The 20,342-nt window shown below is 50.0% G+C and overlaps 7 protein-coding genes across 7 annotated transcripts; 2 read left to right on the forward strand and 5 right to left on the reverse strand.

Moving 5' to 3' along the window:
* Positions 1-13: 13 nt before the first annotated feature.
* On the forward strand, positions 14-3,334 carry EI90DRAFT_3134380 (uncharacterized protein; the record flags this gene model as incomplete). Its single annotated transcript, XM_039064664.1, has 5 exons — positions 14-383; positions 435-1,073; positions 1,127-2,293; positions 2,354-2,458; positions 2,538-3,334. Coding segments are annotated over 5 exons (3,078 nt in total), but the record flags the coding sequence as incomplete, so codon positions are not given.
* On the forward strand, positions 3,089-4,014 carry EI90DRAFT_3086232 (uncharacterized protein). The gene is made up of 2 exons (XM_039062185.1): positions 3,089-3,295; positions 3,421-4,014. Exon 2 carries the CDS (start codon positions 3,539-3,541, stop codon positions 3,830-3,832), a length of 294 nt encoding a protein of 97 aa, XP_038909127.1. The 5' UTR covers positions 3,089-3,295; positions 3,421-3,538; the 3' UTR covers positions 3,833-4,014.
* Positions 4,015-4,366: 352 nt separating this feature from the next.
* On the reverse strand, positions 4,367-6,341 carry EI90DRAFT_3134381 (kinase-like domain-containing protein; the record flags this gene model as incomplete). The annotated part of the gene is made up of 9 exons (XM_039064665.1): positions 4,367-4,681; positions 4,738-4,935; positions 4,992-5,066; positions 5,120-5,293; positions 5,355-5,423; positions 5,473-5,869; positions 5,927-6,077; positions 6,134-6,194; positions 6,264-6,341. The coding sequence occupies 9 exons, from the start codon at positions 6,339-6,341 to the stop codon at positions 4,367-4,369; spliced, it is 1,518 nt and encodes a 505-aa protein (XP_038909128.1).
* A 1,527-nt stretch (positions 6,342-7,868) lies between these two features.
* Positions 7,869-9,031, reverse strand: EI90DRAFT_227844 (kinase-like domain-containing protein). Its single transcript, XM_039052807.1, has 4 exons — positions 8,768-9,031; positions 8,634-8,708; positions 8,379-8,576; positions 7,869-8,316 (listed from the first exon to the last, which is right to left on the reverse strand). The coding sequence occupies exons 1-4, from the start codon at positions 8,921-8,923 to the stop codon at positions 8,068-8,070; spliced, it is 678 nt and encodes a 225-aa protein (XP_038909129.1). The 5' UTR covers positions 8,924-9,031; the 3' UTR covers positions 7,869-8,067.
* A 2,946-nt stretch (positions 9,032-11,977) lies between these two features.
* On the reverse strand, positions 11,978-13,168 carry EI90DRAFT_3086246 (uncharacterized protein). Its single transcript, XM_039062186.1, has 3 exons — positions 13,040-13,168; positions 12,630-12,986; positions 11,978-12,551 (listed from the first exon to the last, which is right to left on the reverse strand). Exons 2-3 carry the CDS (start codon positions 12,922-12,924, stop codon positions 12,382-12,384), a joined length of 465 nt encoding a protein of 154 aa, XP_038909130.1. The 5' UTR covers positions 12,925-12,986; positions 13,040-13,168; the 3' UTR covers positions 11,978-12,381.
* EI90DRAFT_3086250 (kinase-like domain-containing protein) lies at positions 13,059-14,708 on the reverse strand. The gene is made up of 7 exons (XM_039062187.1): positions 14,461-14,708; positions 14,346-14,411; positions 14,117-14,287; positions 13,990-14,064; positions 13,736-13,933; positions 13,259-13,682; positions 13,059-13,208 (listed from the first exon to the last, which is right to left on the reverse strand). The coding sequence occupies exons 1-6, from the start codon at positions 14,689-14,691 to the stop codon at positions 13,413-13,415; spliced, it is 1,011 nt and encodes a 336-aa protein (XP_038909131.1). The 5' UTR covers positions 14,692-14,708; the 3' UTR covers positions 13,059-13,208; positions 13,259-13,412.
* Positions 14,709-16,335: 1,627 nt separating this feature from the next.
* EI90DRAFT_228417 (kinase-like domain-containing protein) lies at positions 16,336-17,724 on the reverse strand. Its single transcript, XM_039052818.1, has 4 exons — positions 17,169-17,724; positions 17,038-17,112; positions 16,794-16,991; positions 16,336-16,732 (listed from the first exon to the last, which is right to left on the reverse strand). Exons 1-4 carry the CDS (start codon positions 17,424-17,426, stop codon positions 16,514-16,516), a joined length of 750 nt encoding a protein of 249 aa, XP_038909132.1. The 5' UTR covers positions 17,427-17,724; the 3' UTR covers positions 16,336-16,513.
* Positions 17,725-20,342: the final 2,618 nt, after the last annotated feature.

Raw genomic sequence — 20,342 nt, forward strand, 5'->3', positions numbered from 1 at the left:
GATCGTACGAGAAGTCCCCCAAGCAGAAAATGTTGACGTTCTGGCTGATCAGTCGACGGTGGGATTAACAACCGAAGACGGACAATCCCCTGCCATAATCGGGGAACGTGCTCCCGCTCAAGAACCTTCCATTCATTTGCTCGAGCGATCCGTAGAAGAGTCTTCGGTCAATGAGGAATCCGTCTCACCGGTGGGAGACCTGCCTACACCAGACGGTGCACATGCGGTATTACCTTCGGAGGCACTTGATAGGGATGGAAATTTGCGCCGCGAAGTTCTTGGCTCCTCGAACCAGGTTATCTTACATTCCAATCTTCCTAAAGAAATAGCCCCCCCTCCAGAAGAAATAATCACGTCCGCCGATGGATTGGATGACAATCAAGGTAATGGGATTTGGAACGTGCCATGTCCATAGCTGACGATGTTACCCCCAGACACAACCCCTTCGGGTGCAGTTACCGGCTCTGGACACGGTCCAGACGCACAAGACTCCACTGCTCCGGCACCGACCACCCCTTCGGGTCCAGTTGGTGACGACACTGACCTTCAAGAGACGATTTTTAGTATTGGGGGATCCTCAAATATCGACTCGGACAAACAAGTTGAGCCGCCTCGAGTGATCACTGACCACATCAATAAGGCGGAGCCCACTGTGAGCAGCGATAACTTGGAACCGGCCGTCCGAACATCAGTGGTGCAAGCAGCAGATCAATCGCTGTCTCAGCTAGAGGATAAACCAACCATCCAAGTCGTCCAAGATCCCGCATCGGCTAAGTCGCACGTTGCTGCTCAAGATTCTTCCGTCAATTTAGCCAAACCATCCGCAGAGGGGCCTTCCGTCGATGAGAGCCTTGTTTCATCCTCTGCTTTGCCCGTACATGGTGGATCAGTAAGTGCGGATGTGGCGTTCCCCAGGGAGATATTGGTATCGGACGAGGACGCCAGCCTTACATCCAATGTCCCTCCATCCGACCCGGCTGGGGAAATCGGTGTCGAGTCATCGGATCGTCCTGAGCTTCCCATTGTGGAAAAGGATCCTGCCCCTGTATTAGATGGCGTAGAACTAGAACAAGGTAGCGTCAATTTGAAGAATCCCTGTGTCCGCAGCTGATGGGAGTAACTACAGATGCAGGTGCTGGTGACGACACGACGCCAAGCGCCGACAAATCTCCGGTCGGATCTGGCGTCCAGATTAGCACTGTTGAGCCGCCTCCTGTTGGGCGCGGCGCACTTGACAGTAGTACTCTCTCGCAAGAGACCCTTCTTTCGGCTGATGGCACCGTTGTCGAGACCAGCGTTCCTGTGGACTTGCTCCGAGTTGTCAGTTCTGAGGAAGAGAATGTGGTCGGCAAAGCAATTGCGGACTCTACTGAAACCGCATCTGCCAAGGGAGATCATGACCCCGCAAACGCGCTTGACAGCACGATCCCGCCGCAAGTGACCCCTGCAGATAGTGACATTGCTGCCGTCGCGTCCAGTTTCACGGCGGAGTTACCTCAGGCGGGGACTCCCGACATTTCAAAAAACATCGGCCAAGCAGCGGCGAATCAGGTTGATGCGACGTCTGATGTTCGATCGAGTGGCGTTCAGTCTTCCACATCAGTTGCTGATGAGGCAGGTCGCGCTGAGAGCACAGTGCAGTCGAATGATGGGGCTGCTCATGTTCTGGATGTTGAGTTGGGCTCAGATGCGGGCGCAAGCAGCCTCCAGCAATCTCAAGCGCAAACTCGGACCGGCTCGGACCAGCTCAATTCGGAAGCTCGCGCCGGGGCCAGAGTTTCACGTCCCCAAGATGCGGTACAAGCTATTGAGAGTGAGGTACCAAGAGGTGACGGCTCACCGAATTTCGGTGCGGAACCACTGTCACCCAAATTCGGAATCGGCCGGACCGGTGGGGACAACTCAGTTTTTGGACTTGTTTCCAAAGAAGCCACGGATTTAGCGATCGCTGAGGAGACCAGGAATGCTGCCGGTGTGCGATCGACGAGTGATGGTGATATCCCAAGGTCGGCGCAATTGCCGACTAGATCCCTAAGTGGCGGGAAGAAGGTTGTGTTTGCATCTCCGATAGCTCAGGCTCAAAATTTGATGGAGGAGTCGAAGGGTTCAGAAGCAAGGAAGGATTCCACAGCGCCGCCAGATCTCGGGAATGAGGATAGTCACGTGGAGAGTCCAATTGAATCAATGGCGGAAGGGGAACTCCGTGGGGCCGAGCCCTTCTTGACTTCCACTCCGCTCTCACAACACCCTTCCCCAACCACTTTCGCCAACTCGTCAACAACGGCCATGGCAGGTTTGTCGTGTCTGGCTTTTATGTTTTGATAACCTAGTGACCGACTGGTTCATACGTTAGATACACACTCTCCTTTGCACAGCATCAGTCAAGAGGCTCTAGGCGCTGGGGTTGAAATTGCTAGTCCCAAGGTCTCGCTCACGCCAACTGAGTCTGAAATCAATGGTGAGCACTCAGAAGTTGCTTGCTCACGCGTCTCATGAGCTGATCGTATTTGCTTGCGCGTTTGTCGGCGTCGTCGCAGGCTCTGCCTTCGAAGCGTCCAAATTGAAAGGGCGTCTCGAAGAGGAAGGCGATGAACGGCTAGGCTATCCTTCCCCTCCCCCAAGCGATATCGAATTGTCGACCTCTGCTGAACCGACGTCTGCTGAAAACGATGAACATGTGGATCATTCGTTGCCTCGTGAGCTGCCTATCGACCCAGATCGACTCGTAGGTCCCCAACTTCGCTCCATTCTGCGTAACTCTTCTTCCCACTCTCCCAATAATAACCTGCCTTCATCTTCTCGATCCACATCGTCATCCCTGCATGCCACTTCTGCTATTACCCCTTCCACCGTTCATGTATCTACTTCCTCACCTTTACGGCATGAGTATCCGATATCCTCTTCACATCTGCATTCGTCCCCTGTATCTGCTACTTCCCCCTTTTCTTCTCGCATATCCTCTACTACTGCTTATGTTCAATCATGGTCGCCTCCTGCTAACCCCAATTCTTTTTTACTGAACATCGCCTTATCTCAATCCTACGTGCCATCCTCCTCTGGTTCACCCACGCCATCACGACAACGACAGATCGAATTGGCCAGCACAGTGCAAACTATCCCTCAAGAAACCGGATTCTTCAGCATCATTGGCGGTTTTCTCCTCGATATGTTCTTCGAACTGAGTTACTTGATATGGTGGTTCCTTAAAACGGCCATCCCTGGAATCCTTCTACTTCTTCTGCATGTGGTATTGGTGATTATCAGTGGGGTATTGACACTTCTGAAACCTCTCACTGTGCGTGATCCCTTATCTTGGGGTGATTCGCGATATTAACAAGTTACCGATTTTTTTCTCTCGGTGTTTTTGCTATGTGGGTGGGCGATTGGTTGTGTCGGCGCTGATGGGGTCGACTTTCACAGGGATATGCAGGGCCAATGATCAAGACGAAGCGTCGACGGACGACATATCCAGTGTCCAAACCGCACATGGATTAATTTTGGCCACCACCGGAGAGAATGACGTATTTTGAGCTGTCCAATGGTTTTGGACACACGTGTCCCATATCGGGTGATCACTTCACGCTTCATTATTGACTTTGCGCTTGCACATCGGTCATTCATTTGCGGCTGGTATCGGTCTCAACAGCGCGTTCTCCCGCATGTATTGCGATCTGTAATCTGCTTTTTTTCCCCTCCATATTATATGTATAGATCATTAGACTTTGGCATTCCCACAATGTCGCATGGCGGGACAGCAGTCAATTCGTTGTGGTTGAGATTCTTTGTTTTTAGGGTATTCATCGATTCAAGGTTGCGTTTGGTACATATGTGATGCTGTGTGTAGACTCCCGCCGTTTGGACGGGTCAGACTTCAGGGCGTCGTGGGGATCGTGGAACCCATCTGTCGTAGTGGCATAACCTTGTTTCGTCAAATTTTAGGTGGGGCAGAAGCTAGGCTTTCACCCAGCTGAAGCATTGCTGCGGGCCTCAAAGGGGATCGGTGTTCAAGTGTCAAATGCAATGTCTGTGATATGTATAAGGAGGATCGATGAAAGTTCTGGAGTGACATGTATACAGCTGAGCTCGGGGACCCGGAGTCAGAAGGACAGACAGAAGAGAGAATAACCAGACTGGAATGACGTGTCTAGCATTATACCCAAGTGACCCTTGCTTCTAAATGGTGGCGGAATCCACTCACGGTCCTCAACCTAGCGATACGCCCAATGGTTGGGGAGTCCTGGCCATGGGACTAGGATAGTTTTGCTTACATGACCATTCGGGCTACTGATCCAAGCGAAGAAAATGGTCCCGTCGGAGCAAATTAGTACGTGGTGGCCCAATTTACATATGGCCAAAGTAACGAGCTTCATGGCGGCAACGATTCATTAGCACTGAGATCAGTGTCGCTGCACTTAGCGCCATCTCTGATTACATTTTTGTAAGGGCTTGATTCGGGTACTTCGTGGATTCCGAGGACACCTCGAAAAGCTTCGGCCAATTTTCCGGCTTGCGGTCGATCTGATGGTTCCATGCTCCAACATTGGACCAAATAGTGGAGTGGGAGGATCGAGTTGCACTCTCTGAGCTGTTCAGGAGCAATAGGTGGCGCGCCACTTTCAATCGCTTTAATAAGAGCCACTGGGTCACGGATGTTCTCGTACGGCCTTTTCGTTAGTAGGATCTACAGAGCCCCAAACTCATCCATGTTGACATCCGATGAAGGCTCGAGCTTCTCACCTCGATGCAAGTGCATCCATAAGCGTAAACGTCAGCCTCTACAGTCTTATCGTTACGCTCCAGTAATTCGGGGGCTGAATACAGAAGGGTCATTCCAACCACAGAGGATGTAAACCCAGTGGGGTTGCCATCGAGAATAATCGAGAGGCCGAAATCACAGATGGATGCGCGCCCGTCTAAAGTCATCAAAATATTTTCCTGAAAGGCTTCAGTGCTAGAGTCTCGGTCATTTCAAAATAATTGGGACCACATACTCCTTTCATGTCACCATGTACAATTGGCGGACTTCGCGAATGAAGATATTCCAATCCTGATGCTACGTCGGCACACTTTGAAACCGTCCGTCAATTCCCCCCGAAGGAAGACATAAGAAGACACGCACAATTATGTCTCTGTTAGCGCTAGGATACTTCTTGAGGAACATGATTACATTTCTTTCAGGATACCAGGGACAGACAAAGCCCCGCCAGCCGCAGCCAGCGTCGAAGTAGCCAAGTAATGAAACCACGTTGGTGTGGTGTAATCGTGACCACACTCGTAACTCTCTTTGGAGTCGCTGGTTGAGGTTTATGGGAAGCGTTACTTTCACAACATCGCCTTTGCATAATCCCACGCACCTTCCAGCATTTTAATTCTGGGTTCCAATCCCTTGTATAGGATAGAAACAGCACTTTCACGGCAACTTCCTGGAAGCGCTTAGGGTCAACTACGGGCAAGGACAACGCAAGTGCTGACCTGGGTTGCCTCCGGCGAATCTGGCACCCATATGCCTTTGTACACGAGCGAGTATCCTCCTTGGTCGACTTGGCGCATCGAGGAGATTTGTTGCGTAAGATTATTGCAGCTAAACGCAGCTAACTCCTCAGCCCCTTGAACTACCTCACATACAGGAGTGACATGACTCCCCCTTGGGTGGTTGACTGGAGGTAGGGGAGGAATCCCACGAGTTGTGACTAGGCCCATTTCATCGTGACTCAGAACGGGACTGTGATGTCTACTGTCCTCACCCGGCATCCTTCGAGGAGCAGCTTCGGACGCTCCAGGGTCGCTCTCCTGGTTTAGACAGGGAGCTGTCATAGAGGGAGAGCGACTGCCAGTCCCCAACGCATCACTGGCACTTGCTCCTCCGATCCTAAGGGTGCGTTCATACTTCAGTGGTAGGAATTTTTGATCATTCGTCAGCCCGTACAAACCGTGGGATTGTCCGGTTGGCTCGTTGGCGTTTTGGTCACTGAAGCTGCGGGAGCGATATTGCGGAAAGGTGGAAAAGAAGTGTCCTGCAGCTTCTTCCCTTGCACGCCCTTTTTTGTTCGCCGTCCCCGTGAACTTATGACCAAGCACTGCGTTAGGCGGCTGCGCTTTAATGCGACTTGGTGCAAAATGCATGGTCACCCACCATAGAGAGTCGATTGATGAATAAAGCGACCTTCAGAGTTCCTGTAGTAGCCATGGTCAACCTAAAGCAGCAGGCAAGGCGGAACGTCACCCTTTGGGAATTAAGTACAACGTGTTGACAAAATACATACCCATTGATATTCGAGACGGAAGCGCTGGGCCGCATTGATGAAGTCGCCCACATTGTGTGGCCCAACCTCGGGGGACATTAGTCCGGAAATCGACCTCGCAACGTATCAGGGGTAGATAAGAACTTGGCGATTAACAACCCCATGCCACATGTCCCACACGTGCCTCTAGCTCACAGCCTCCTGAAAATAAAAGAGGAATCACTAACGATAAGCTCGCTTGAAAGAAGTGGCTCGGAAACTGGAATGGCATGAAGGCGCCTGCGGTGCGACCTCGGACGTGCGTGTGGGCTCTGTCCCCATCCTGGGGTGTTGGCCGGTGTCAAGTTCGAAAGGGGTTCGGTGGGTGGATGAGTGGATGCGGTTGTTGTAGGAGAATTCCGCCAGCGGAAGCCAAACACAACCCAGTAACGGGGTTGAATAAGTATATCGGAATTTCTCTATCGCCACAAGGGACTGTCAAATGACATGCTTAGGTAATTTGCTCTTGGCATAACTTAATGAACGAACGCAGGAGGCTGGAAAGAGCCACGGTGGAAGATATTTTGATCTTGAGGCTATGTCGGTACACTTGGGAATGCCCGTCAAAATCTAAAAAATAGGGAGATAGAAGGAAGAAGACGCACGCGATCGTGTCTCTGTTGACACTGAGATAACTTTCAAGATTTTGATCAGGTTCCCCTCACCCCCGTGTACCAGGGAGAGACGAAACTCTAGGACATCATCCACGTCGCCAAACAGTGGAACGACCTGGCGTGGTTTAATCGTGACCACGCTCGTAGCTCTCGATTACTTCAAGGTATTGAAGGCCAAGCGTCCGTTCAAATCCCTTGAATGGGATAAAGTTTCATGCCGACTTCTGGGAGCGTTCAGAATCAGATACGAACTGAGGGGAAACAAATGCTGACATGAAGTATCTCCGGCAAATCGGGCACTCGTGACGAGCGAGTATCCTCTATGTCGACTTGTGGCAGTCAAAATCCGTCGCCAGTCAGAGCAGGACTACGTTGCCATTCGAGATGCAGCTTTAGAAGAGCGGCCAACAGTCCCGAATGCATGAGTTGTAAGCTACAGAAGCTAGCAGCTTGATTGATCCACGATGACCGTGGTCACCAGCACCTACTACCACCCTTTCCAGCTCCTTTATGGCCAACTTTGATATAGTTCACTGGAAGTGGGATTCCGTCATCATCATCCATTACTGAGTATGAGAACGCATATGAGCGCGAGCTAGCTGATCGGATCGACTCGAGAGATGTCCGAATGAAGCGTTGCCGCAAGGTGGAACCGATAAGCTCCAGGTATATACAAAGCACGAACAGAAATTATTTTGGAGTGTCGTACGACTTGGTTCCGAGACCCTGTGTAGGGGTGGACGATAAAGTAATGGACCAACGAAATCAATGGCATGGTGCTGACTACGCCTGAATGATGATAAGGGTCTCAACCCTTCGTGTGACAAGCTCACAATGGGCGTCGACACGCTCAATTCACTTTTGGTGACGAAAACTTAGTCTTCGTTCATGTGCCCAGTTTGAACATAACGTCAAGCGCACTACTGTAAGGAAAGTGGACCGTGATGGTGAACGCGCCACGATGGAACTTGTGAGGTTTCTTTGGAGGATTTGAAACAAGAACCAGGGAGCGATTACGGAGTGGTACCGTGTCAAGTTAGATAATGGTTGTCTTTGAGCTTAATGCAAAGTAGCGGATTGCATACAGAGCCATTCAGATCATGTAAAACGGTCCAAATGAAGCAGATGAAAGCTAGAGAGATCAAATATGGTGTTATGTATGGTCGCAGGGGTCACAATGTAGTTTCCGGCTTTGCGTGGCTCGCAAGAGCACCTCCAAAGGCCTCGGCTAAGTGTTTAGCCCGTGGTCGATCCGATGGTTCCAGACTCCAGCATTGTTTTATTAGGTGAAGTGGGAGAAGCGAATTGCACTGTTCGAGCTGTTCAGGGGAGATAGGTGGCATACCGTTTCGGATCGCCTCGACAATGACGCCTACAGGCTGGTTATGGATGGTTTGGTGTGGCTTTTTCGCTAGAAGGATCTTGATGCAAAAGTCTTCAGCTCGTATATATTGTAATCTCAACGGGATTTTGAACCTCTCACCTCGATGCAAGTGCACCCATAAGCATAAACATCAGATTCGGTCGTCTTCTCGCTACAATCCAATAATTCCGGGGCGGAAAAGATAAGAGTCATTCCAATCACTGAAGAAGTAAATCCAGTGGGGTTGTTATCCAAGATAATTGAGAGGCCAAAATCGCAGATGCAAGCGTGCCCATCCAGAGTGATCAAAATATTTTCCTGAAAGTTCTCAATTTTAGGATCCTAATCATTTTTAAAAGCAAATAAAACACTTACCCCTTTCATGTCACCATGCACAATCGACGGGTTTTGTGAATGAAGATATTCTAAACCTGAAGCTACATCGGCACACTTGGACATGCCGTCAGTTCTCCCGAGCTTAAAAATAGGGAGTAGGGGGTGGTGCGCACAATTGTATCCCTGTTGGCACTAGGGTGACTCTTGATGAACTTGATTACATCCCCTTCCGGATACCAGGGAGAGACAAGGCCTTGACCGCTGACATCATCCACATAGCCGAGTAGTGGGACGACATTGGGGTGGCTGAGACATGACCACACACGCATCTCTCTTTTCAGTCGCTGGAAGTGCTGGCATGATTTAGGCAGGATTGTCTTTGCACAAGCATACACACCTTCCAGCACTTCTCCTGGGGGTCCGAATTCCTTGAATGAGAATGAGATAAGCGGAGCATTTTCACAGCAACTTCCTGGAGGCGTTCAAAGATCAAGGGCTGCAGGCATGGAGACAACAGACACTGACCTGGTGAAATCGCGAATCAAACATCCGTATCCCCCGGTACACAAGTGAGTAACCCCCTTCATTGGCTTTGCGTATCAAGAAGATTTGTTGGGTGAGATTGTAACAACCAAACGCAGCCAACCCCTCAACCCCCGCAACTGCCTCAGGAGCAACAGGATTCCGGTGGTCCATGTCGAGTGGAAGTACGCGAGCGATGGTTGGGCCTGTTTCGTCACCAATAAGAATCGGAGTAGGGTCGCATTGCCTGTAGCGGTCAACTGCCATCCCTCTAGTGGGAGCAGCATCAGATGCTGAAGGATTGCTGGTGTAGTTTTGAAGCGGTGCCACTGTAGAACAGGGAGAGTGATCGCCAGTTCCTGGAACAAGATCGACAGGCTCCTGACGTGCCTGCATTTGGAAAAATTCAATGCACCGTGCGTTTGGAAGCCGAGAAGACTCACTGGTATGGAATCCTGTGCCAAAAGTAGCCTTTCATCAACTTTTCGGTCCAACCATGAGATTAAGTTCGTATTTAAGCAATCGAAGATGGCTATCTTTCCTGTGGAGTATTAGCGGTGGGCGGCAGCAACGGTGGGAATGCAATAGATCGCAATGGATAGAAAAAAGTCATAAAGCGGGGGGGTGAATTACGACTCACCAGAGTTCGCGCGTGTACGGAAAATCCCGGCCAAAATCCCTGTTGCAACGAAATGAGCAAGTTAGCTAGGCAACATCTAGATCTGGTGGGGGGTCGGCAGTGCAATATGATCGCCTGTGCAACCGATATACTGTGACGTGCTATTTCGATCGATTTGCGGTGCTGGCATGTGCCAAAGACTTGTCGAAGAACAACCCCCGTGACCGGTCGTAAACAATCCCGCCAGCGCTAATAATAATCAGCAGAAAAAAAGAAACTTCAGTTGGGGTCAAAAAGCCTGTGATGTGCGTGCACCTGTGGGGCGAAACTTGGTGGCCGACCAAATTGGCAGGTTTTTAAGCGCCATATTGAGAACGTGGGAAGGCATCAATTATTGCTATATCCACAAGACCAGTCTCTCACGTCCGCACAACGATCACGCATCTGTCACTAAGATATCAGTGCTCACAATTCTCACCCCAAGATGGCTGGCTCAGCCCTTAGCGTATGGCTACTATTTAAGCAGAGCAACCATAGAAATGCGACCCCACTCCTCAACTTAACACACAATCATGGATGGTGGCAAACTTGTCTCTCACTGCTGTAATGACACAAAACTGCGCCCTTGCCTTAAATCTGCTGATCAAGCCTTGGCGCTATGGCCACGCCCTCAATATAACGGGCGACAAGTTAACAGTGAACACTTAATCTGCCCAAGGGGTCACGTCCATCCAGTGTGCCCGTGCCCCAGCGCAGTGGGCCCGTGCCTCAGTGAGGAAGCCAGCCGCCATCTGCCCTGGGGAGAGGCGCGGGGGAAAGATGCTTTTAGTATACAGAGATGTAGTTATACATTACTTTGTAGATTTTATGCTACGTGTCACTGTGTGTATCTGCGGAGGCGCCAAGACCCTGATGCACTGCAAACCCCCTATATCGACGTACCTGCAGAACCGCCTGGATCCATTGAGACTTCACCGGCAGTCAGTCTCTGAGAAAGACAGTTGCCCGGACCCCTACACAAAACGTTATATCTGAGGCACCCGTGGCAAAGGCAGAAGCCAGGGAAGGCCGTGCGCAGGGAGTATTTCCAATCTTGACACCATTTTCCTTGCAATCGGTGGACCGTACATTCCATAGTCCCAGGCCTACGACATTCCAGGCCATTTCGACGGAAGTGGGGAACCATCCTGCTGCGTTGCTGAGGGGAGGGGATGCGGCGGGGCAGATGCAGGTGTTCCCCTTTTGTACTCATATTGCGCGCGCTGCCAGGGTTCATTTATGCTTTTGAAATTCTAATTGGCCGCGCGCCACCGCTATCTGAGGATCATGCCGCTCCCTCATCTCATTCAAGTATATGCATACCCAGACTCTGATGCATACTTACCACTCCCGGGCCATGTAATCACAAATCACTCTGTTGGGAAACTCTGTAGCCCTGCTGCCGTTTTCTCTGAAACCCATATTGCTAAAGACAAGGCCAACTGTGAACTACCTTCTCCTCGAGTATTCGTGGTCAAGCGCCTAATCATTCCTTCGATGTCTTTTAACAATTAGTCGAGTCTTGATGAGTCTTATCGAGGCCCTCGGCATCCCCATGAATTGAAAAGGGGCCAGGACGTGCGACCGAATCTCACTGCACATCACCCTCCATAAATATTCGGTGACAGTGGCGAAGTAGATAGCAGTAAGGCGTCTCCTGCAAATGGTCCACTATATCCCTGAATCGGATTTGGACAACGAGTACTTCCCCTGTAGGCAGGGTACCAGCCTCTATAAGAATACTTCCCCTGTACGTCGGTAAGCATCTTAATTGCCGCTTGAATAATGACCGGTATTCATAAGTGGTCCTCAGCCGTTCGCACAACATCCTGGAACCACTACCACCCTATCGTTCGGGTGCCATTGTCGTGTGCCTGTGTGCATACCAGCTACGGTGGTCATGCTGCAACCTGAGAGAGAAGGCAATAACGAGCTTGGACCATGCCAGTCGAAGAGTCACTCAATTGAGTTTATACGTAGAGGCTGGGGTTCGCAAAAAAGGATTGACTAACACTAGCGAAAGTGGTGTCTCATTTTCTCACAACATGATCTCCAGGAAATCGTGAAGTACATGATGCAGGCAGTAAGTGGTCGAGATGGGGAAGGAAAAAAGATCATACTAGTTGTCAACTGAAACTCGGTGGAAGAATGACAGGCAGGCGGTCCGGTGTGAAAGTGGCGTGGAAACGGGTCTCTCCTTCAGACAAAGGATCTTGCTCTCTTGACGTCGATCCTCAGTTCAGCAGCCAGGTCCCTCTAGCCTTCAAAACAAGTAGCCCACCCTTGCGGACTCTTACAATGCAGTGCATCTCCGTTATTCTCCACAAACCGGCACGCTCTGATGATTCTCGTAGCCTCTGCCCACTTACTTCTCTATCCAAATTACTAGTAGCTCCTTCCTGTGCGACGTTCTTCGGCTTAGCATCCACTTCCTGGGCATTGCCATGAGAGTTTTAGAAGAGATGTGCGTGAGGGCACCACCAAGAGAATCGCAGTCCTGGTTTGGTGAGGGCTCCGCATGTGGCAGAACAGGTGGACGTGCATAGATCGGAGCTCGGCGAGAATTCAATCTAGCATCTTAGACGTGCTACTTACTACAGAACAAACTCACGTGCACGGGGGAAAGTGAGGCGCATGGTGATGCAAGCATGCGATGCGCGACAGATAGGAATCGGAAATCAACTCGACCTTCAATAGTCTACTGTTGGACGATCGGCGAGCTGAGGTGAAGTGAAAGGCGGGCACGGAAGCAGGAGCTTGACTACGGGCACGACCAAGTGAGCGCATTTTGTAACAAACCGCACACTTTCGATCATCTCTCCTTCACCAATATCAATCTCCCAATCCCTTCGCAGACTCTCGCGTTTTACAAAACCTTGCACCGTCCAGACTTACACTTCCGAATGCAATGACCCAACGCACCCGCCAATCATCCAAATCAATTTCTTTTGTCTTTTCCTCAATTCGCTTGCTGGAAGAGGCATGTTGGCAGACATGTATGAGGCTAGCCCCGAACCAACCTATTATGCTTTGTAGGATACTCAGGCCTTCTATGAGGTGTCGGGGGAGAGATCTCCTTGAGGAAAAGTGAATGCGCTCGCATGGTGGCGTGCGGAGAGCTGTTCCGGTATGTCGGAGGAAAGCGATCATCACCAGCCGTGTAGGAACATCCTGTCAGGACGGTAAGGGAAATAACGAGCAAGATGACATGAGTTAAGTAAAAATCTACTGCTTTTAAGACCCCGAATGAAATGATGTGAAAGCAGACTATGCAATCTATGGTGCCATATCCGGAATCAAGATGTGTCCTCTCAAAACCACGTTGGGCCACCCCTCGCCAACGTTTAATCAGTTGTGGAGAATTTGAAATCAGCATGGGAAATGAAGTGGAAAAGTGACGTCATTCGATCGACGCTCGAAGCCTCTGGTGCTGGCTAAGGAAGATAGTGTATATAGCATATGATGAATCAGAACTGAGACTGACATTGCTGAACCCCGCATTTGATGTCCGTGATTACGCATTCGATATTGGGTGCTCGTATGGCTCACAACCAGCTAAGTAGTCAACAACGGTCCCCTACATCTTTGTATCCATTGGCGAAGAAAGTGATAATGATATGAGAGGAAGATCACGGGCTTCACGGCCGCAACCGATCGTCGAGATGTGTAGGAGTTTGATTTGGCTTTGCATGGCTCACGAGAGCGCCTCGAAATGCTTCGGCTAACTCTCCAGCTTGTGGTCGTCTGGACGGCTCCTTCCTCCAGCATTTACTTAACATACGGAGTGGAAGGAGCGAGTTACACTCTTTAAGTTGTTGGGAAGAGATAGGCAGAGTGCCACTTGCAATCGCCATTACAACAGCCCCGTCGCCACGGATATCTTCATACGGTGTTTTCTCTAGTAAGATCTGGACGAAAAAGTCTCAAACTCGCCAAAGATTACGAGGGATGGAGCTCTCACCTCAATGCAAGCGCACCCATATGCGTAAACGTCGGCTTCCACTGTCTTCTCGTCACTGTCCAGTAATTCGGGAGCTGAAAAGCGAAGGCTCATTCCGACCACTGTGGATGTAAATCCAGTGGGCTTATCATCCAAAATCCTTGACAGGCCGAAGTCGCAGATCGAAGCACGTCCATCTGAAGTGATTAGGATATTTTGCTGAAGGAGTTCAGTATCAAAATCCCAACCATTCCCAAAGCAAGCAAACTACCTACTCCCTTGATATCACCATGTACAATCGGTGGGTTCCGTGAATGAAGATATTCCAATCCTGAAGCTACGTCTGCACACTTGGGAAATGTCCATCAATCTCGAAGTAAGAAATAGGAAGATGATGCATACGATCACGTCTCTGTTGGCACTAGGACGATTCTTGATAAAATTAATTACATTGCCTTCTGGATACCACAGAGAGACAAAGCCAAGGCCATAGTCATCATTCACGTAGCCAAGCAGTGAAACTAGATTGACATGGCTCAGACGTGACCATATTCGTATTTCTCGCGTCAGGCGCTAAGGTCCAAGTGTTACCTCGGGCTGAATATTATCATCATTGTACAGGTCTACCCACCTTCCAACGTTTTGCCTCGGGGTTTAAGTCCTTTGCATAGGACAAGAGCACTTTCACGGCAACTTCCTGGAAGCGTTTAGAATTAACTCCAACCAAGGGAAAAAAAAATGCCGACCTGGGTGCCCAGTGAATCAGGAGTCCATATACCTTTGTACACAATCGAGTATCCTCCTTTGTCGACTTGGTACATTGAAGAGATATGTTGAGTGAGGTTAGGGCAGCCAAACATAGTCGCATCCTCTGGCTCTGGCTCCTTCCCCGGCCCTTCCTCCCCTGCCACCACCTCCTTCTGCCTTTCCATCTCTCTCGCCTCCTCCCTCAGCCTTTCCATCTCCTCCATCTCCATCTCTTCCCTCGCCTTCCTCCTCTCCCCCGCCCTTTGCTCCCTCTTCCTCTCCCTCTCCCCCCTCCCCTTCCTCGCCGCCTTCTCCCTTGTCACCTCTCTCACCTCCCTCCCCTGCCTTTCTATTCCCTCCCTCTCCTTCTCTTCCCTCGCCTTCCTCACCACCTTCTCCCTTACCCTCTCCTTCCCCCTCTCCCTCGCTTCCTTTACTACACCTACAGAAGCAGCAGGGTTTTCTAAGCGATTAATCGAGGGCAGGGGTTGAGGAGGGTAAGCCCGACTCCTTTCATCACTCCTCAGAATGGGACTATTTGGCCTGTTGGGGCCGAGTTCACGCACCGGTTCGGGGTCGTGGCTGCAGCAGCACATGAGCAACCAGCAGGGACAGCAGAGGATGCCGATGAGACAGTCGCAGCAGCCCATCGTAGATTATGTTGGCGGTATATTGGGAAATCTTCTGGGATGGAAACCTATGCGGTAGCTGTCGAACACGAGGTTTTAGTCAGCTATTTGAATAAGTCCTGATCAGGCAGGAGGCTACGGCGGCGCTTCACGTATTTATGTAACCCTATGAGGCAATGTGAATGTATGACAAACGTTTGTCACCACAGTGCGTGGATGTGATGCACGAAAGAGGCACCGAAGAACGGCCGACTTGAGTTGACCTACAACAACCAACCGCCACATGCCACTACAGAGTCCAGGGAAAACGTGGAAGGATTCAGCAGCAGCAGTAGGGGATAAGAGACTATGTGTGAACTTGGAGCATGCCATATCTCGCTAGAGTTATGGTTAGGTTTTCCTTCTATCCCCACATAGTCTTCTTATCCCCCACCTCCGAAATCCCCGAATCAGAAGCCGAAGTACTGCTCCTTAGGCGACAACGGCCATGCGGCCGGCATGAGCATGGTGTTTGGCAGGCATACGAAGGTAGGCATCTCATGGGTGATCGAATATGATGAGAGGATTGCCTGAAATTAGGGAATTGGATGGTTCGTTGCGGTGACAAGTTTTGGAGTTTTGTTTATGCAAAATTGTTGGAATCTGATGTGTGTGTGCGTGTGTGCCATGACTGATCGCGCTTACAGAGATACGCCTTCAACATTGTATACGTTGGAGCGCTGGAGTGTAGTTGTCTTGGTTTCAAGTGGGACACAAAATAGTATCGGGTGCGGCACTCAGATTTAATGGAGGTGCAAGGTTAAATGTGAGGTGACCTTGCAGCGCGCCTCAATATATTTCAGCCCGATCCTTAGTGCATGGTGGTTTAAGAGTGACTTGAAGCACTAGTACTGTTAATTTCCTTGTGACGCAGTAATAGATAAGGATACCGAGATGGGTTTGCTGAGGGCCAGACTGGATATTTCCTTTGATTATATTGTTGGAGATCTTCCCCTTGTTAAGTTTGGGAATAGCGTAAGGATGGTTCCATTGGGTGGCGTCCTTTGGGAACGAAGACTGACCCTCATGTTTCCGATGTGACCATGGTATTCTGGGATCTCGTCGGAGCAGTGGGACACAGAGACAGGGTATGGTGCAGAGTCTTTAGCGAAACAACTTTCGGTCTTGAGATCATAAGTGAAGTGATGGTCCTATGAATTCGCAGATATAAGTAGTCGGGAGAAAGCAGAGGAGGTACGTGACAACAACGTGTTGGGTTGGCAGGTAAATTAAGACAAAAAAGGACTACTTAATATATTAATACCAAAGTGACTGCATATGTCCATTACATTAAGCCCGTGGGGAAAATGGTCCGATATTGGTATTTCGAAGTGCTCTCCTTCTTTAGCAAGCAATCGATTTAACAGCCCCCTCCTCGCATATCTCACAAGCCAAACGCATCCCTAAACGTCTTTGCCAACTCCTCAGTCCCTGGTCGCTCGCGTGGTCCACTACTCCAACATTGATTTAAAATATGAAGCGGGAGGCATGAATTACACTCCTTGAGCTGTTCATGAGAGATAGGGGGCGTGCCACTTGCAACCGCCTTCATCAGGGCCATGTCGCTGCGGATATCTTCATACGGTGGTTTCCCTAGCAATATCTGGGTGCAAAAAGTCTCAGACCCGTAAAAATTAACAATCAACGGAAATTGGAGTTCTCACCTCAATGCAAGTGCACCCATAAGCATAAACATCAGTTTCCATTGTCTTCTCACCCCCATCCAGCAATTCGGGCGCTGAGAAGCGAAGGGTCATTCCAACCACAGTAGATGTAAATCCAGTGGGATTATCGTCCAAGATCCTCGATAGGCCGAAATCACAGATCGAAGCACGTCCATCCGAAGCGATCAGAATATTTTGCTGAAACACTTCAACATCGGAACGTGAGAGCAAGTGGACCACTTACTCCCTTGATATCACCATGTACAATCGGTGGGTTCCGTGAATGAAGATATTCTAGTCCCGCAGCTACGTCGATACACTTAGGGAAATGTCCATTAGTTCTTGTAACATGAGAAATAGGAAGATGAAGCCCACGATTAGGTCTCTACTTGAACTAGGATGTTTCTTAATGAAGTTGATAACGTTCCCTTCTGGATACCATGGAGAAACGAAACCAAGGCCATTGTCACCATCTACATAGCCGAGGAGCGGAACTAGGTTGGGGTGGCTCAGACATGACCACACTCGTATCTCTCTTTTCAGGCGCTGAAGTTTAAGCGTCATTTTGGCAGTACCGTTCTTACACAAACCTACCCACCTTCCACTGTTTGGCCTCAGGATTTGACACCGCATGGAGTACTTTCACGGCAACTTCCTGGATGTATTCAGGATCGACAGCGAACTGGGAGTTGGTCCGAGTCCGGCTGTCCAGAGATTTGGGCACCCGTGTACCTCGGTAAACAAGGGAGTATCCCCCTTTGTCGACTTGGCGCATCGAGGAGATTTGTTGGGTGAGATTATAGCAATCAAACGAAGCCAACTCAACCTCGGCTGTCTCACATACAGGAGTAACACGGCTCCCGCCCGGGTAGTTGACGGGAGAAACTGCTTGGGGAGTTGGGACCACCGGTTCGGGTGGGAACGGGTCAGAGAGGGCAGCGAGGGAGGGGAGGTTAGGGGGGATGGAGGGAAGGTCAAGGGAGCTGAGGTCAGGGAGGTCGAAGGCTCCCGGGACAGATATTGGGTTGAAATTAGCTAGCTTAGCAAATGGAGCCAGCTTAGGTTCAATTGTCTCGCGTGGGTAGTTCACGACATGGGTTGCGACTTGGCCGCTCTCACCAACCCACAGAACAGGACTGCATTGCCTATCACGCTCAACTGGATTGGCAACGGCATCAGATGCCCGAGGATCGCTGTCCAGCTCCGGTGGAGCCTGGTAGAAGCGTAGAATGCCGTCCAAGTCCCATGAACCTCTGGCGAACGAATTGGGCGGGAACGGGTCGGAGAGGGCGGCGAGATTGAGGAGGCCGGTGCTGGGGAGGTCGATGGCTTCCGGATCAGATGCTGTCCTCAAACCAGCTGGCTCAGGCACCGGAAAATCGTCCGTCCGGTCCCGCCTCCGTCGCCCTCTGTGCGTTCTTGTTCTGTTGCGAACCTCGCCTGGGACCGGTTCACGCTATACGTGTGGAATGAGTGATGAGAGCGTGCAGATCATGTGCCTCATTCATCTGAAGAGACATGACTGAGAGTAGTGCTTACTCGAGTCGGAGGGTGAAAATCACAGACGACTCCTAACCGGGTGCATAAGCTGCAAGGGCCGCCACCAGATTTTGCAGCTGAACATGGCACTTTTCCCGATCGACATCTGACGCAGCTCCGACCCAGGCGGGAAAGTTCCGACATGCGTTTTTGCTGGTGATATGGTGAAACGAGGCTAATGGCGGGAGAAGTTAGGCAGGACTCCAGCCTCTATGGCTTTGTAATATTATATAGAGGGAGAAGTGGCAAGGTAGTTTGCCTCAACGCACAGCCGCTATTCAAATGCAGGGTATAGGGGTGCACGCGCGCGGCTGCAGACAACCGACGCCCATGGATTGGAGGTTAGTATATATATTCTTAATGTATCTCTACAAAGGCAAAATTGATGAGGGAAGGGATGGCGAAGAAATTATCACCCAGGTGCATGCATAAACGCGCAACAGCGGGAGGGAAAAGATCGACGTCGGTCTAGTGTAGTGGAGGAAAGTGATCATTACAAGGGAAAAAGCGAACGTCTACCAGCACGATAAAGGAAAAAATTGAAACTCACTCATTGACGGAGCGAAATCATGTTGGCATCATACAACACTCCAGCCAACCAAAGCGCAATGCCCAAGTCCGAAATCAAAATCTTCCCGACTCGTTCGTCTTGATAGTGAATCATGAGTGAGCGTTCACGATCGCGACTTTGAGCAATTCGGATTTGAAATCGGAGGAACGATTCGTCGGACCAAGTTGGAGCATGGTTGTCTTGGCATTGAGCCGAGCAGCGTACGTTAAGTAAGTCCTTAGGCTTCGTTCGGTATGGAGAAACAGGTTTCTTTGGTCTGTTTCTTCCTGTTTCTTAATACAAAAATTGCGTGTTTCTTTAGGTAGAAGAAATGAGAGAGAATATTGAATTGAAAAACTGGAAGAAACAGGCCTGTTTCTTCATACCGAACGAAGCCTTACAGTAAACAACGAATTCAAAACGAGTCTTCAGTGTATCACCCCTTGAGATCAAATATGCACAGATGGTCCATTACATCAAGCTTGTACCGATATTGGTAATATTTCGGAGTGTTCTCCAACTGATTTGATTCGGCCTCGTACGTCTCACAAGCCAAACGCATCCCTAAAAACCGTGTGCGTGTGGTTGCCTGAGTCTTGCCTTCGAGTTGGGCTCAATAGAGGATGCTAAAATGATCGGACGTGCCGATTTTTGTCTTTTGGGGGCTGGTATAAGACCACAGAGCTGCTCCAGCTATACACCCGCCGTTACACATCGGTGTTTATTTCTCCCCTTTGTATTACGTTCAATGCTGTGTCAATTGTCCTAGTTGCCTCCGTGCGCAGCCTGCTGTTATTTCCTCTATTCACCTGCGCTATGACTGCTATCGGTTTGCCCATTCGGATCATGTTAAGCTTCTAGAGGAAATAGTCCTCATGAAACATGTGAAACTGTGTGTAGCGTATGAAGAAAATAACGAGCGTCATAGTGCATTATCAGAGCCGAGACTAACATCACTGCATCCCGCACTTGATATCCGTGATCTCACATTCGGGATCGAGCGATTGTCTGGCTTTGTACGCCTCACGGGCGTGTCTCGAGATGCTCCAGCAAAGTGGTCGATTCAATGGTCCCCTGCATCCGTGTGGTGATTGGTTTCACCAGCGAACAAAATGGTGCCGGTGAATTAGTCGAGGGAAATGATATGAGAGGCAAAATATAACGATCATGAGCTTCACCCCCGCAGCCGATCAAGACGTGCACGAGTTCATGCATGGCTCACGAACGCGCCTCGAAATGCTTCGGCCAATTCTTCAGCCCGTGGTCGTCTGGACGGTTCCTTCTTCCAACATCTACTTAACATACGAAGTGGAAGGAGTGAGTTACACTCTTTAAGTTGTTGGGGAGAGATAGGCGGAGTGCCATTTTCAATCGCCATTACGAGGGGCCCTTCGTGGCGGATACCTTCATACGGCATCTTCTCTAGTAAGATCTGAGCGGAAAAAGTCTCAAAACTAAAA

The sequence above is a fragment of the Cantharellus anzutake genome, assembly GCF_015039405.1.
Source record: "Cantharellus anzutake strain C23 chromosome Unknown EI90scaffold_118, whole genome shotgun sequence".
NCBI lineage: Eukaryota > Fungi > Basidiomycota > Agaricomycetes > Cantharellales > Hydnaceae > Cantharellus > Cantharellus anzutake.